The 17412-nt window shown below is 55.9% G+C and overlaps 1 protein-coding gene across 3 annotated transcripts in view; it reads right to left on the minus strand.

The window, feature by feature from the left end:
• Positions 1–139: 139 nt before the first annotated feature.
• Positions 140–17412, minus strand: part of WHRN (whirlin) — an 88216-nt gene continuing 70943 nt past the window's right edge. The window contains exons 8-13 of one of the 3 annotated variants that reach the window (XM_024762308.1): positions 16270–16302; positions 5793–5864; positions 4032–4569; positions 1955–2136; positions 1313–1435; positions 140–1024 (exon numbers count right to left, since the gene is read on the minus strand). In XM_024762308.1, coding sequence (XP_024618076.1) covers positions 842–1024; positions 1313–1435; positions 1955–2136; positions 4032–4569; positions 5793–5864; positions 16270–16302 — 1131 coding nt within the window. In that variant the 3' untranslated portion in view covers positions 140–841. The remainder of the gene's footprint in view (positions 1025–1312; positions 1436–1954; positions 2137–4031; positions 4570–5792; positions 5865–16269; positions 16303–17412) is intronic. The other 2 variants (XM_024762310.1, XM_024762309.1) reach the window with 2 other exon arrangements.

Below are 17412 nucleotides of genomic sequence, written 5' to 3' on the forward strand. Positions count from 1 at the left end.
GCGCGGTTGGGGGGGGGGGGGGGGGGGGGGCAGGGAAAATGTGATATTCTGGGTGCCTCCATCTGTCCTACCATCCCCTCTCCACGTCAAGCACTCAAAACGCCAGCCACACAGACAGGCCACATAGCACACTGGGTCCTAATCTTGTTCAGATCTCTTTATTGAAAAATTAAAGTCATAAGCTCTGTATATAAATACACTGACGACGCTGGTCACCTGCAAGGCCTCTGGGATAGGCTAGGGGTGTGGTGGGAAGCTGGGGTCCTGGGGTACCCAGGGGTGTGGGATGGAAATAAATAATAAATACTATGGAGAATGAGGAGCTAGGAGGAACGGGGTGTGAATGGGGGGTGCTCAATACTTATTTGTGGCACTGAAGGTCCTGCAAGATGCTGCCCTGGCTGGGGGCTGTGTCTACAGATTTTCACGTCACTTCACTCCAGACAAAAGCTCGGGCATCTGGGGATGGGCCAGGTCCTAGCTGGCCGGGGAGCAGCAGGGCCTCCACGCAACCCAGAGTTCCAGGCCCTGGGAGGCCTCAGGTGGAGACACAGGTGCTCTGCCCTTCCCCTTAGTTTCTTCCCTTCCTGAGGTCTCATGCTTATACTGAGTGCTTACTGTGTACTGGGCATTGCACCAGACCCCGACCTGACGTTCTGTTTGCCTTGCCCAGCTGTTTTTTCCCAGTTCTGGTCCAGTGGGCCAGGAAGGAGTGGAGGGATGTCTTCCTGCTACCCTGGCCATGCAGCCCCGGCCCCTGAAGGAGCTCAGTAGTGCCAGGAGGGAGGAAGGACCAGGGCCAGGGGCTGGGCAGCGGTGGGAGGCCCTCGGGCCTCGGCCCCTAGAGCATCACATTGAACTCGGTGACCAGAAAGTCGATGTAGTCACGCTCCTTGCTCTTGAAGGCCTCTGCGATGATGCGCGCGGCCTCGCGGTGCTCCTTGCCCCGAAGCGTCGCCCCGTTCACCTCCAGGATCACGTGGCCCACCTTGAGCTGCCCGCAGTTGTGGGCTGAGCCGCCTCGCTGCAGGAGTGAGACACAGGGCATGAGCACATGGGGTGCCTGAGGGCTAGGCCAGCCTGGCCTTGACCACCCACCAGGGTAGGCCTGCTACCGCCAACCAGGTAGCCACAATCTGGTGTCCGCTGCCCTGATTAGGACAACTGTGGCTCAGCGAGAGCAAAGGCAGTATGAGCCTGGGTCTGCCCTTGGGTGCTGGGGCATCTCTGGGCATGGCAAACCCCTGGGGATGCTGAGAGGGGGACCTTCAGGGGTAGGGAGACGCGGTCAGGCAGGTCTGTGGGGACGTACCTGAATCGTGACGATCCTAGGCAGGGGCTGGCGGGTGTTGGCGCCGCCCTCGATGGCGATGCCCAGGGTGGCTGCACTTTTCTTCACGCGGACCAGGGTGGAGGTGGGCTCCAGGAGTCCGGGCTGCAGGTGTGAGAAAGGAAACCAGTGACAGGCCTCCTGGGTGGACAGGCCTGGCCTGGGGGCTGGACCAGCTGTGACAGGCCTCTGGGTCAGCAGGGTGCAGACTCCAGCCCCGTGTCGGGAGCCTGCAGTGTGCTAGCACTAAGCACAGCACTTGGGGTTCTCAGCTCCCTAACTCTGAGGCTCGGGAGCTTAAGGGGCTGGCCCAAGGCTGCCTGGGGGTGACACCAGGACTTGAATGCAGCCTGACTGCCTCGCCACCACATCATGTCAGAACCTAGCTTGAAGATCCTTGAGACCCACCTTGAGCACTTGGCTTGTCTGTGTCAGTGGCCAAGGGAGGGCCTTCAGACTCTGAATACAGCGGTCTTTCCAGACACCCACATCCCCCCTCCAGTGACGAGGGACTCACTACCTCCCCTGTGGTTACTAGTCAAGTTGAACCCTGCTCAGGACGTCCTGTTCTTCACCTGGGGCCGGCCTCCCCCTCCCCCTCTGCACCCCCGGCTCCTCGCTCACCGGTTTGGCGGCCCCCTCGGTGGTCCTCTCGTTCCGAGGCGTCTCCTTGCTGCTCCTACTCTTGGCGGACACCACCTGTCTGCCTCGGCCCGGGGCGCTGGCTTCTGCCTCGCCGGCGTCCACGCCACTGTCCTCACTCAGGGTCTGCCCGCTGTCCGAGAGCTGGGAGAGTGTGGAGGCTGCTGGGAGTGGGGACAGGAGGAGAGGTATGGTTTACAGCTGGGGCTGGTGAGGGCTTCCTGGAGGAGCTGAGTGGCAGACTGGAAGGCTGGGGATTCTCTGGGCAGAGACTCCCTGCCACCCTCCCACCTACTGAGACCTGCCCTTCCAACTGCGCCTGGCCCCAAGGCCACCACTTCCAGGACGTCCGCTTTGACTGCCCCTGGCATAATGATTAAAACAGAGCTTAGGAGGCAAACCCAGCCCACAGATACGGGCTTTGTTTTGCTTTATTTTGTTTTGTTTCTTTTAACTCTCACAGAGTTGTCAATTTTTAATGAAGGGCCAACACATTCGAATTAGGAGATTTCACACAAAAATTAAATCCCAAGCTTCTCGGGAAAAAAAAGGAAGGTCTGCCATGCTCGGTCTGTGCCCCTGCTGACCCCACCTGGCCTGGGCTGAGTGATGGGCACACGCCCTCTGGTTTAACAGTCAAACCGAAGCCGCTTCACTATGTGTGTAACGGCTTGGCCCCTGAGATTGAGACACTCTGGAGTCTGACAGGTGGAGTTTGAATCGTCTCTGACCAGCTGTGCAATCCTGGGCGAGTTACACAGCCTCTCTGAGCCTCCATGTTCTTGTTCTAACCCAGGAGCGGCGATGCCTATCCCATGGGGTTATCATAAAGACTAATAGACACGATGTGTTGGGTGAAGCAGCCAAGAGGACAGGCTTATGCTAGATTGCCTGGCTCCACAATTACATTCTGTGTCTCAGTTTCTTCATCTGTAAAATGGGGATAATAACAGTCCAGCCTCACAGAGCTGTTGGGAGGATTAGATGAGTCACTAATATCGGCAGGGTCCCTAGAACAGTGTTTCTGGCACACAGAGAGTGCTGTACACCTGTTAGCTTTATTATCATGTGTGTCCGGCTCAGTGCCAGGTCTAGAGTGATCCATCTATGATAGCTCAGGTTTCTCTCACTGCATCCTGCCTGCTCTTCCCTTAGCTGCCTTCCGTCAGTGAGCTACTGAATGCAGGGACCCCGCATTCTGCATCCTAGTCTGCCCGCTGCTTGCATACAGCAGGTGCTCAGTAAACGTCCCCTGACCTGGCTGGCCACCTTCCCTGGCCAAGGCTGCCCCGCGCATCACCTTTGCCACAAGATGGCAGCAGAATCCAACAAAACATATCCAACTCACTAGGAGGGAGGGGGTCCAGGGCCTGCGGAGGGCTCAGCCTTACCGAGTGGAAAGCCAGCTCTGCCATTCCTGCCACCTCCCCAGCTGGACAACCTCTGGAAGCTCAGGGCATGCGGCCTCGGGCTGGCCTCCCAGGTGTCTGGAAGGTAGAGCCCGCACTCTGACCCTGCAGCCCCAGGTCAGGAGACCTCCAGGGGTCCAGAGACTGCAATTTCAATGCCCACCTGTCCCCCAGCACCTGCTCTGTGCCTGGCACTGGGGGACAGAGATCACAGAAGCCACCCCTGCCCTGAACAGGCTCAGTCTTCTTGGGGAGACTTGTAGGTGAGTGCAGGATGACCAGGTCTGGGGCCCCTGGAGGAGGAGCCCGACCCTCACAGCCACCTGGCAGGACTGTCACTGTTATCTCCAGTCCCCGATGGGGAAGCATGGCAGCCGGTCCACAGTCACACAGCCAGTAATGGCAGAGCGGGGACTCACATTCCCGCCTCTGCCTCCAAAGCCCCTCAGTGTGGGCTTGGGCTCGGGACCCTGTTCCCTGGCCCCCCTGACCCTGAGGGAGCAGGCCTGGGCTCGAAGCCCCCTCACTGGGTGAGCATCTGGTCCCACCTTGGCTGTGTTGATGGGCAGGTCAACGTAGGGGGGACAGGGAGCCCCTAAGATGACACAGCAGCACCCTGAGCCCAGCCCGCCAGGGTCTGCGGTACTCACTGCGTGTCTGGGGCAGCGCCCTCACTTCATTCACGTCGGGCTCGCTGTCTGGGCGGTGCACCTCCACCATGACAAAGTGCTGGTTCGTGCCCGTCTGGTCTGGGTGGCCGGAGGGGGAGGGTGGTGGAAGGCTGCCCCCCGCCAGCGTGGCCTCCGCAGGGGGGCTTTTCAGGTGCGGGGGTGACTGGACCCGCGGGAAGGGACCAATGGGGTGCTGGTTGACCAGGGCCAGATGGGCGTCCAGCGGCCTCTTGGAGCCGGGGTTGGCTGGGGAGATGGAGGCGTAGATGGGGGAGGAGGGCGAGTCCTGTGCTGAGGAGGCCTCTGGGGCGGGGGAGGTGCCCGCCGGCGGGCTGCGGTTCCGCGGAGCAGAGAAGACGATGCCCGCGTGGGAAGACGCGGAGGAAGGCGGCTGGAGGTCCTCTCTGCCTGGCTTCCTCGTCTGGGTGATCAGGTGGTCGTGGCTTTGGGGCAAAGGTGATGGGGGAGGCGGTGGCTTGTAGCTAGGCAGTCCCTTGGAGGTGGACCTGACATCATCCTGCCAAAAGACCCAACAGGAGTAGGAGTCAGAGCCCATCGTGCCTGTTAGCGGGGAGACCTGAGCGCCCCAGTGCACCAGGCCCTGGCTGCAATTCCGTCCCTGCTCTATCAGCTCTTGGCCACGCTGCTCTGAATAATGCAACACCCGAGTGGAAAACTTCTCCCTGCATCTCAGCAGCTGATAAGCATCGGGATCTTGGCGGGAGTCTCTGGGGATGGCATCATTACCTTTGGGAACTGAAGTTCTTGGCATTAGCCAGGGCTTGTCACAGGGCACGGGACTTAATTAGACGCAGGATGCAGAGATGGAAAACAAAAAAGGCCTTTCTTTGGCTTTTCTTTTTAAGGGATTATCATAGCTTCTGGAGACAGGAGGTGTGACAGGACTGATGGGAGAGAGTGGGTAGAAGGTGGACAGACATGGGCTGGGGTGCTGTGTGGCCCTGGGCAAGACACAGCACCTCTCTGAGTGCACCTCTGGGCAACGGGGAAAACTGCACCTACCCAGCAGAGTCGTGGCGGGGGTGAGGAGCAGAGTGTGTAATGCATTAGCAAGGGGCCTGTGACCCGGCAGGTGCTTGGTGAGTGGCAGATCCTGTCATCACTGTGCCCCCCTCCCTATGCCAGCATCCAAAACTGGCACAGCTCTGATGGCCTTGTGGGCACTGTTCCAAATTCTTTACTTAGTTTAATTAATTTACTCCTTGCCACAAACTTATGGGGTAGTACACTATTATTACCCCCATTTTTACAGATGGGAAAACCGAGGCACAGAGAAGTTAAGAAACTTGCCCAAAGTCATACAGTCAGTGGCAGAGGGTGGGATTTTAGCCCAGGCAGTCTGGCTCCAAAGCCCAGGACATTCAAGAGTTATGTGGGTCAGATCACAAGGCAACACTACCCAGACTGCTGATGCGCGCGTGTGGGCATGAGGTCACGTTTAACTCCCTTTTCCAGTGCAATCACAGGGCCTCCTTGAGGAGCTCTCGCCACACACTTCATGCTTCAATACTTGCTATGACCACGTTCAGATAACACATCAAAAGTAACACCAAAGTCAAATAGCCTGACAGCCCTGCCTAAAACCCCCGGAACTAGCTGAGAGCTCACAGCTGAGGGCCTCTGTCTCCTCCCTGTGGCTCTCACCAGGGAGCCAGCCCCCAGGGTCTCAGGCACACCCGGGAGGGCAAAACACAATGAAAGGGCCAGAGAGGGTCTTACCAGGGAAACGTCTGAGAGGGTGTTCATATTGCCCTGGACAGCCTCCCCAGTCTCCTCCAGGTCCAGAGTGTTCTAGAACAGAAAAGAAACCCATGTGAGCAAATACAAACTGAGAGGGGAAAAACCACTTTGCTCTCTAGGACACCAAACCTACATGCCCTGAGACACCTTTGTGCTGTGGTTTAAGTTCCTCCTGACCTGCCCCACTCCCTGGGAATTTACTTTACACATTAAAATTAATGTCGATTTCATTTGGAAATCAATTTCAAGGATGTCAATTTCTTGGAGACTTTCCAGGCCTCTCCTGAACTACGCGCGGAGGCTGTGGCCCGGCTCTGGCCTCCACCGGGATTTCCTGTAGCGCAGCCTGTACGCAACATTCAACGCCTCCAAAACCCAAGGGTTCTCTCTCCACTGCTCCCGTCAGGATCCCAGGGAGGTGTGAAAGTGGCAAGATGCAGATGAGAGGCGGATGGGGAAAGTCTCTCTCTCTTTTAATGGTTTTGTGCTGTGAGGGAAGGGGGAGAGGGTTAAGGTTTCAGTGGAGCTTATTTTGCAAAGATGCTCATCTCTTCCTTTCCTGCCTCACCGGAAGCCTAACGCTCCCTCAGGTGACACTGAGCTGCCATCTCCAGCTACCCCGGGACGCCCAGCAGTGCTCCTCTCTAAGCTGGGCTCCTGAGGGATCAGCAGAGCCACTTCTCTCCACCTCACCGGGCCCAGGATGGCAAGGAGCCTCCACGACCATCACCCGGTTCAACTCTCAAGTTCAGCGACCGATACTGAGCAGTCTCAGTGCTCCAGACCGAGGGCCTGGGGACACAGAGGATGTGAGACACCGCCCCTGCCTTCAATAGCTTAGAGAGAGTGGGGTGGACACAAATAAGCAAGGAGGAGATTGCACAGGGTGAGGAGGGGTCATCCGGGAAGGCTTCCTGAAGGAGCGAGCACGGCTTAAAGCTGGGCAAAGGAAGGAATGATGGGTGTTTCAGAGGGAGGGGTGTGCATTAAGCAGGAAGGATAGAGGATGCTTGAGAATCTTCGGGTGTTTCCACATGAGTCAAGAGCTGCTTAGACCTAAGCCTGAGGGCAGTGGGTCACCATGGAGATGTGGTCAGGTTTGCCTCCTAAGAAGATCCCCTTTGCTTACTTCCTCTCCAGCCATGCTAGAGCCATGCAGGCATGTCAGGGCCTTTACATTTTATACTGGCTGTTCCTTCTGTCTGGAACATGCTTCCCCAGGACTACGCACAAGGCGTGATCTGTTTGCTCACCTCCTTCAAGACCTTACTCAAATATCACCTCCTCAAAAAGGTCCACGCTGACAACCCCACCTAAAATCACAACCCCCACCCCTGCCCTGCTTTATTTTCCTCCTTTGCACTGATCACTATTCTTCACCCAGCAGCCAAGATGTAATCTTGAAAGGTAAATCAGACAGTGTCTCTCCCCAGCACATAATCCCTCCAGGGTCTTTCCATTTTACGCAGAGGAAATTCCAAACTCTGCCTTCACTGTGCCTGGTGACTGGGCCCTTTCTTGCTACTCTTCCAACAGGATGGGATGGTTCCTGCCTCAGGGCCTTTGCACTCACTGCTCTGCCTGCACTACACTCCTGGCTCACCCTCTCACTTTGTTTAGTTCTGACCTTAGTGAGGCCTTCCCTGACCAGCCCTGTTTTCAAACAGCGCCCCTCTCCAACGCCCCCATACCACCTCTGTCTAACCCTTGACCCTGCTTTGTTTTTCTGTATAAGATTTATCACCACCTGATCGGATACTATTGATTTGTTTATTGTTTGTCTCCCCCCTAGGATAACTCCTCAAAGGCAGGACTTGTGACTACCTAGTCCCTACTCTATCCTCAGTGTTCAGGATAGTGGCTGCTTGGTAAATATTTACTAAGCAAATTAATCCACGAATGAATCAATGGGTGAATGAATTAATCAGTGACCCTGGCTGTCACAGGGAGGAGGCCCGAGCAGGCAAAGAATTGAGCAAGGTGGCTACGGTAGGTCACGGAGAGCAGTAACGGTGGCTTGAATGAGGGTGAAGGCAGCAGGTGGGTGGGAGGAGCCCCCTGACCCCATACCCCTAGGGCAGAGGCTACCAAGTCACTCCACACTGACCCCCACCTCAAATGAGCCTCCTGAAGCCTTGAACATTCTGGGTGGGCACAGGGCACGTGGTCAGCCATGGGAATCCACCAACCTACCAGATGCCCCGCCCACCCGGCCCTGAGCCTTTCTCACCCAGGGCTCCTCATCTGGTCCTGTGAAGCCTCTGGGGCAACGTCAGGCCAGGACCACTGCCTTGTTTTATCAACAAGGCTGAGGCTTACGTGCAAACCTCAGCTTCCTGACCTCTCCCGCTCTCTCCAGCACGGCCTCCCGCGCACCACCTCACGGGAAGACGCCCCGACAGCTTTGGTGATGCAAGGACGGGGGGATCCTTGAGGAGGGGAGGCTGCTCTTTCGCACGCTGATTAGTGGTTCTGGCTTTTCGGAGGTCGCACCCAGCTCTGCTACTCACAGGTGAGTGACGCTGGGCAAACCACTGAACTGCTCTGTACCTCATCTTTAACGTGGGTAAACAGCAGTTCCTCCCTCATGGAGTTGATGCACTGACACCTGAAAGATGCTCAGAACAGAGCCTGGCACAGTGTAAGAGGGGAGGTTATCAGAAGCCAGGAATCTTGCAAATCTGCCCTAGGAACCAAATGGCTACACAACGTGCCCTGGCCCATGTCAGCACATCTGCCCTAGGAACCAAATGGCTACACAACGTGCCCTGGCCCATGTCAGCACATCTGCCCTAGGAACCAAATGGCTACACAACGTGCCCTGGCCCATGTCAGCACCCCGATGGAAAGAAGCAGTAACCCTTTCACATACCGCCCCCTCCTCCAAAAGCGTAATGAGCCCAGTGCTCCCAGGAAACGGTCCAGCTGGGCGACACAGACCATCTAGGATGAAGGTGAATGGCGAGGCAGGTTACGTGCAGTGACTTCCCAAGACTCGGCAGTTACTGCCTTGGCCTCAGCAGGAGGCCCCAAGGGGGTCATGGACCTGGAAGGTGCCTACACCAAAGACAAGAGGGGCCTCCATCACCTCAAATGTAGCTAGCCACTGCCACCTGCCCCCCAAATTCACCTTGTAGGCAGCCTGGGGGCTTAGATGACAGTCCACGGTTTGGACAGAAGCCATGGGATTCTGTCCTGTTCTGCCACATCAGGAGCTTTGAATATTCATTTAGTTGATCAACAAGCACTTATCAGGCAGCCTTGACTTATGAGGAAAGCTCATGGGGGTAAAAGGTGAGCAGGCCACTGTGTCCCCAACACCCAGCAGAGGGCCAGGCATGAAGGAGCTGCCCACAAACTCTCGTTCGGGATCACTGATGGGGCTGGTGTTGTAATAGGGCCCATGGGAGGGGGCAAGGAAGGGTCCCGATCCTGGCAACTCAAGCATGCTTTGCCGAGCGCTACAGGGAGGGCGTGACTTTCTCTTAGAGAGGACATCGGAGAACTCCAAACTGTGGAGGGCCTACTGCATGCCAGACCCCTGCTGGATGTTTTCCTTACATGATCTCATTGATTCTCCCAACGACCCTGCAAGGCAAGCACTCCGACTGTCCCCGCTCACGTCTTTTACACTTAAGCTCAGAGAAGGCAGTGACTTGTCCAAGGCCATAGGGCCATTCTACAGCAGATCAGTTTTCTAACCCACGTCAGGGTGACCCCAAAGCCCGTCAAAGGGCCCTAGGAGGACCCTCTCTGAAATAAGAGAGAAAGCAGCCATCGCTGGCCCCCGGCCTCAGTCATTCCCTGCTGTTAGTGGCATCCTGGAGCCAAGATGGAAGGAGGGATGGAGAGGTGGGAGGGTGAGGGTGGATCAGGGACAGACATCCGGCCCTGGGAGGAAGGCCTGAAGTGGAGCAAACGGCAGACGGGCTGGAGCCCAGCCCTGCCAGACTCCATCTGCTGAATCCAGACGCTCAGGAGCCCCAAGTCCCCGAGCCATGTTCCCTGTGCATCTGAAATAGATGCAGACAGCAGGCTAAGAACGCGGGGGATGCGTCAGCAGAAACACTTCTGGAACAGCCTTCGAGGAGGATCAAGGTCGGAGCTCACGAAGGAGCCCGTGCGTCCTAGCCTCCTCCCCACTCCCCTCAGCCCCAGCTGCTTGGGCTGCCCTCCTCCCGCACCCACTGAGGCCAGAGACTAGCTAAGGGCGTAAACCTGGCGGCTCAATTAATCCTGCCGGGTGGGACCCTTCATCAATTCTACAGCTGAGGTGACTGAGGCTCAGAGAGGGGAGGCCACCTGCCCAAGGTCACACAGCAAGGACAGAGCAGGAAGCTGAACCCTATTCAAGGTCTGAGTCTGTTATCCAGACTACTTCCCATGAGAGCCAGGATGCCCTCAAGACCTGCTGCCCTTGCTCCCCCGTCTCCTTCCTCCTCAAATCTGTGGCGGTTCAGAAAATCCCCTTCCTTTCAAAGAGAACTCCTTTTCATCTGAGTTTGCCCAGTCAGGGCTCAGATACCCCAGGGACTGGTTTGAGGGAACTGTGGGGAGAAAATGAAATGAAATCATAAGGGGCAATCACCTGTGCTTGCCTCTGCCAGGCGGACTCGTGATCCTGGACAGGGAGGCCGTAAGGCCGTGCGTGGCCTGGGTGCCACCTCAGCAAAATGAGGCCCTCCCCTCCCCTCTTTCTCTCCCCTCTCTCCCCTCCCCTCTCTCCAGCCCAGTTCCGGGGCTCCTCTGCCCCCACCCTCTCACTACAATGGGAGGGCTCTTACATAAAGGTGCTATTTTCAGCGCTTCGTTCTTCTTGCTTCTTGACTCTGAGGTCTGGACTACAGGCTCCCCCACCTCCACCCCAGAATACACCAGGGGCCTGAGGCTGGGAGTGCCCTCCCCTTTCTGTCAGCGGGCAAACTGAGGCACAGAGTCAAAAAGGCTTCTGGAAGGTCGGCAGTGGAGGCTGCTGAGAGGAAGAGGACAGCGGGAGAGGCAGAAACTAGAGAGGGAGGAGTGAGAATAAGAGGGAAAAGGAGAAGGGAGAAGGCTGGGGAGAAAAGACCAAGAAGAGGAGAGCAAGGGGAGAAAGAGGAAGGGAACTTGAGAGAACAGCGAGAGGTGGTAGCCTCTCCAGAGCTGGGGACGAGGAGCTTGTCGCAGCCGGTAGAGCCAGAAAGTCCTGGTGTTCCTGGGGGGCAGGGGGCTGCCCAGAGTGAAGGGGACAGGTCTGGGGGTCCAAAAGGATCAAGTGGCCAGACCCTGGGGTGATGGCCGTGCTGGTGGAGACAGATCATGCAGTCCCAGCCTCTCCGAGCCGGGGCTTGGGTGGAAGTCTGGAAGCTGGAGGGGAGGGCAAAGGATAGGACGGCGAGAGAAACAATCCTCAACACAGAGGGCTGGAACCTGCACTCGCTGGCGAGGCTGAGGCCATGGGAACTGGCACTGGGCCTTTTAGCAGCTTGTCCACTCCTGCTACCATGTTTGGCCACCAAACCACAGCAGCAGAAAAGCCCCCGGGAAGATGGTGCACAAAGCCCTCCCGAGAGGCGGGTGTTACTGCCTTGTCCCAGCACAGCCCGTGCTTCCTTCTGCCTCCATGCATCTCCCTCCCAGTGGTCTTAGGAAAAGGACGTCATTCAGTGGACAGGGAGGGTGACCCAGCATCTCCAGGTCAGGGACAGAAGAGCCCGTAGGACAGGCATTGGAAAGCAGGGCTCCAGGAAGGAGTCAGGAGGCGGTGAACCTGGCTGGGGGAAAACCCTGCATCTTTTATTTTCATTAACCTCTAACCGAAATGTAGCATCTCCTTCCCTTATGAACGGAGGCAACACAGCCCAGCAGAATCAGCAGCGCCTGTGACACTGTCACGGATCTTTCGTAGCACGTGGCGGAGGCTGCAAAGTCCCATTTATGCTCATCACGGCCTGACAATTACAGCTGTTACCGACCTGCTGTCAGACCTTGTTACTGGGCGTGATGATAAAGAAGCACACGTTTTACCATTTGTTTCCATATTTGAAAAAGGCATTTCATCATCTGATTTGTTTCCTTTGTAATCCTGTGTGTTTTAGTATTAAACATTTAAAACTGTTATCCTGAGAACAGGTCCCAGAGCTTTGCCAGCTTGCCAGAAGGGTCCGCGGCACAGAAAAGGTGAAGCCCCCCCACCCCCCACCCTACAGTCCTACGTCAGTGTTTAGTCCAGCTCTCCTAGGTTATAGCCGGGCAAACCTGGGCTCTGAGGGGAGCAGGGGCTGGTCATGTTCCAGCAGGCTCTGACCTCCATGGACTTGGTTCTATTTGGTGGAAACAGCTTCCAGCACTCGCAAGTCCCCACACAGGGAGGAGGGCGCTCCTCAAAGCACTGGGAGGAATGGTCCTTATTTCAGACACCGGCTGAGGCGAAGCTGCAGCCACCCTGAGGGTCGCTAGTGCCTCCGGTGAAACTATGGTTCTATGCTCTCGCACCACCCTCCGACCCACTTATCAAAGTGTGAATTATGGAGATGATTTGATTCGAGGCTGCCGTCCTCACTGCCCTTGCTAAGCTTCGTGAGGGTGGGCGCTGTTGTCCCTTGTTCCCGGCTACCAGTGCCCCGCTCAGAGCCTGCATGCGGGAGGTGCTGAGCGAATGCTTGCCACATAAACAAGGAGCGGCAGAATGACTGAGTAAATAGATGGGCTCCTTCCTGCTCCCCCGCTAGGGAAGAACTTGCCCAGAAGAGGACTCCTAAACTCACCCGGGTTGGACCAGAGGCAGATGCAGCAGGTGGGATGTGTACCTCTCATCATTTGCTCCCTGTTTCTGGAAAGAGCTGCCTTGACAGGGGTCTCTGCAGCTGTAGGTGTCTGACACAGGCCTGAGCGCCTCCGCCCTCTTTTGGCCCCGGATGAAGAGGAAGGCAAGGAGGCCGTGGGGAGGAGGCTGACACTGCCAAGTGCTGACAGCCACGCCCTGCACCCCCTTCTCACCTTACTGCAGGGGAGACGGCAATGGCCTTTAGAGGCAGGGGCGCCACCTCCAGCACCCTTTAGCAAGCCTGGGGACCCCCTTTCCAGGTACATGAGAGGCCTAGAGTGCAAAACCTCTCAAATCCAGGAGGAAGAGGGCTGTGGGTAAGGCCAGGGCGAGTTCCACTGCCACCCCGACCTCAGTAGCATCTGCTCCATGGGTACAAGGCTGGCTTTGGCCTTTCAGCCCCTTTTCCTCTGCAGTGCCCTTTGCCAGCCTTTAGAGTATCAACAGAATGGGCTCCTATATAGTCCACACCTGTAAGTCCACCCCTACTCTCACTCAATCTCCACAACAACCTGTAGATAGGCGGCCTTATCAGCCCACTGTACAGATGCAGAAACTGAGGCTCCAAAAGCTTAAGTCTCCTGCCCAGGGTGACACGGCTACTGGTTGGGAGAGCCAACCCTGGTGTGTGGGATTCCAGAGCTTGTGCACTTAAGCCCCTCTGCCACAGGCCTGCTCACACTAGATGAGGAATTCAAGACATGTCGGGCAGGCCTTTCTTCTTTCACGCAGCTCTCCTGACCGACACGTTTATGGGAGGGGAATGATACCGTTTGGAGGCAGCCAAAAATTCTCAGGGCTGACTCTCTATTAGACAAATGGAAAATAAACACAATTTGTTGAAGGGGGAAGGCTGCATCTGATTTCCTTTGATCGATTGTGTCTGGTTTGAGGGAAAACGGCTGCAGAATGGGCTACGTTTAACCTGGGATTGATAACCATGCAGCACGATCTAGGGAATCTGGGTTAAATGGAAATGGGGCATCCGTCTGCGGCATGTGGGTCACAAGAGCCAGCCGCCTGCCCGCTTGCCCGTCTGAACGCCAGAGCAGAGGACATTTTCCTACGATGTGGGAGGTAACTGTCCAGGAGGCTGGAACGTTAGAAGATGATCCTGGGTGGCCAGGGAATGAGGTTTCATTTCGGTTTCTGCTTCACATTTCCTTGAACTCTGCTCTGTGCCAAGCCCTGGGCTGGCAGTGGGGACACAGACAGGAGAAAAATGAGGTCCCTGTCTGACCCCACCAGCTTCCCCTGTGTCCTGGGGAAGACACTCAGGCAGAGGTTAAAGCAACGTGGCGGACATGTTAATGGAGATGTGAAAAGCACGCGTGCTCCACGAGGGAAGGGATTTTGGCCATGAGCAAGAAATGTTTTTGGTTGTTGTCCATCCAGATTGTGGGGCATGTTTGTTACTCAGCATCCCTGCAGCAAAAGCTCACTAATACATGGTGGTGTTGCAGACCAGTGCCTGGCACTTAGCAGCAAATGAATTAATATTATTTTAAGCTCTCTCTCAGGAGGAATGATGCAGCCCTTGTTCAAATACACAGATAAGTGGTGGGAACACAGGGCTGCCGTTCCTTGCCGTGCCTCCCCTGGAATATTTTCCAGAATCTCCTGACAAGAGGACTCTCAGAGTTGGAGGAGACTTGGGGGTCTGCCTGCAGCGTACAGATGGGGAGACTGAGGCTGACGGTGAGTGAGGGGCTTTCCGGAGGGTGCACTGCGTGGTGGGGGCAGAGAGGAGGAAGGGTGTGGGCTCCTGACTCCCCGGATGGGCCTGGTGCCCTGCGTTCCTGCATAGAGGGGCTTCCAGGAGGAGGTTTCTGTCCTTGGCTCCGCATGCAGGCAGCATGGGGGGTCCCGTCTGAGACCTGCTGTGGGTGTGGAGGGAGGGTGTTCCCAGGAGACACTGAGGCCAGGGCTGACCAGGCAGCAGGAAGAGCTGGCGCCCGCAGAGCCCGTCATCACGTCTCTTAGCAGCTCAGGCTGCACGACCTCCCCAGGCCCTTCCTGGGAATGAACCTGTTCTTGGTTCAAACCCATCCCCATCTGTTCTCAACAATCAGCGGCATCCCGGTGAACTAAGTCAGATCATGGCAGCCCCTGCTCTAACCTGCCAACGGCTCCCATCTCACTCAGACGCGGTCAGAGTCCTCAGCACATAATCCACCACTGCCCTTCCCCTTGCTTACTGCTCCAGCCTCATGGCTTCCGGACTTTGCTCAGACACTCCAGACCTGCTCCCACCTTAGGGCCTTTACATTCGCTGTTCCCTCTGCTGGAAACACTCTTCCCCAGCTGTGGGCAGGACCATCTTCCTCACCTTTTTCAGATCTTACGCAGGCGTCACTTCCTGACCATGCCACCCCCTCCCCAAGTCCCCCTTCCTGTTTCATTTCTCTCCTTAGCACTTTTTACCACGTAACATGCCGTGCATTTCAGTTATTTATGTGGTTTAGTCTGTCATTCCTGCTCTACCCTAAATTCCATAATGGAAAGAATTTCTTTGTATTTCTTTCACCACTGTATTCCCAGCACCTAGAACTGGATATAGCACATAGCAATCACTCATTTGATATTTGGTAACAGAACAGAAGGAAGAGAAAGAGGGAGAGAGGAGATAGATAGGTAGATAGATAGATAGATAGATAGATAGATAGATAGATAGATGATAGATAGATAGATAATGCCTAGCAAGCATCTGGTGAGCTGCTTCAGGGAAGAATCACAACCAGACTGCGGTGTTAACAGCACCAGCTCAGACGTAAGCAGGCCTGGGTTTGAATCCACATTCCACTGTTCACTAGCTGAGCAATCTTGAACAAGTCACTTCTCTCTAAGCCTCAGTTTTCTTCTCTGTAAAATGAGGATCATAGCAGTACTTGCCACACCTAGTCACTGGGCGGGTCAAAGAAGATACAGTTGGAAAGCATTATCATAGTGTCATGGAGATGCTTGACAAATGCCAGCCACTATTATAAAGGCCCAAATTATTAATATGGACCAGGCTCTATGCTGAGCACTAGGGATTTGATGGTAACTCCAGACACAGTTGTTGCCCTCAAGCAGCCCACAGTCAAGGCGGGTAACCAGCCAGTCTTGTACAAATTATTGGAATATAATGACACAAGAGCCATAACAGCAAGAAGCCCAAGGGGCTGAAGGAGCCAGAGGCTCAAAGTCACCCTCCTTGAGAGGATCAGGGAAGTCTGCTTGGAAGAGGTGGCATGTGAGCTAAGGGCTGAAGCACACACAGGAGCTAGCCAGGCCATGTGACGTGGGAAGGAGAACACTCCAGACAGACAGATTGTGTGGCATATGTGAAGGCCGAGAGGTCTCTCAACAGCTCCACGGCACAGAAATTATCATCCTCATTTTATAAAACTGAGCTCAGAGAGGTGAAACTACTTCTTGAGGTCACACAGCAAGGAAGTGGCAGAGCTGGGATTTGAACAGAGGGCATTCTCACTCCAGAGCCTGAAAAACCCGATGAACTGGCAAACAGGAGAGACAGCACCCCGAAGAAGCCCAGCTCCCCACCAGGGCTGGGTGCGGGTGTAAGGAGGTGGGGGGAAGGACCACAGCCCCCTGCCTCTGCCCCAGCTAAGGCACTCCCACAGCCCCACTTGGCAGGAAGGACGGTACCTCCATCAGGTCTATAAGCCACAGCAGCCGCTCCTGGGGAGGAAGGGTGGGCAAAAGGCAAAAAGAAAAATACATCAAATAAATATTAGGGATGGAGTGGGCACAGCAAACCCCCTTCCCAAACACCCCCCCGCCCACCGCCACACACACACAAAGGCAAAATAAACAAAGGGATTCTCCAAGTCCCTTTTTTCTTTACTTGGGATGCTGTGGGCAAGAATAAAGAAGGGGTGAGGAAACCCCACTGCTACAATCAGCATGGCCTCGTGCTAACTGCCTCCTTGAAGGAAACCAGGGGTTCCTCACTGCTCTGCAGAAATGACACGTGTCCTTAAAAAGGGCCTTCAGGAGATGGTCATGCCCCTGGAGGCAATCCTGGGGCTCTCTAGCAGTTGAGGCTAGGGTCATTATTCCCACTTGGCAGATGGGAAAACTGAGGCTAAGCAAAGGGAAGTGACTTGTCCAAGGTCACACCTGCAACTGAAAGGCAGAGCTGAAGGAGGACCCTGTTCAGAAGCCTCGATCAGAGAAGACCCAGATTTCAGGGAGGCCCAGGCCCCGTGGTGGCAGAGAAGCTCAGCGTCTGCAAACTGGAGCCCTGGGCTGTGCGCGTGGAGAGCACCCAGGGGGGATGAAGTTTGGAGGGGCAGTGGCAGGTCCTCAGCCCAGTGCTTTCCAGAAGCCACCAAGTGCCTGCAAGGCCCCGGATACAGGGTGGTTTTTCCGGCCAGGCTGGGACAGGTCAGGAAGAACAGAGGTTTCCTCTGCCCTCGGGCTGTGGGCAGCACGTCTGGGATGTTACTCATCCTTTACTCCCAACCAGCTGCGGAAAGCAGCACGGCTGCCCCAACGCGAGGAGGGAGATGGAGCCACTGCGGATGGAGGCAGCCTTTCCACGTTGCCTCTCCTGCCCGTACGATGTTCTCTTAGCACCCACCTCCAAGGGCTCGCCCTGGTCTTGGTTAGCCCTGATCTGACATGCCCGAGCTATCCAGTGGGTCTCAGACTCATGGTTATTCCCACTGCAGAAGCTGGGAGACCCCTTCCATCTGTCCCATAAACTCCCTGCTCAAATTCATCCCGTGGCCTTTCTGAAGTCTGCCTTTCCCAGGGTGCTCCAATCCACAGAGAGGGTCTCTCCGG

This window comes from Neophocaena asiaeorientalis, unplaced genomic scaffold, assembly GCF_003031525.2.
Source record: "Neophocaena asiaeorientalis asiaeorientalis breed wild unplaced genomic scaffold, Neophocaena_asiaeorientalis_V1.1 scaffold78, whole genome shotgun sequence".
Taxonomy (NCBI): Eukaryota; Metazoa; Chordata; class Mammalia; order Artiodactyla; family Phocoenidae; genus Neophocaena; species Neophocaena asiaeorientalis.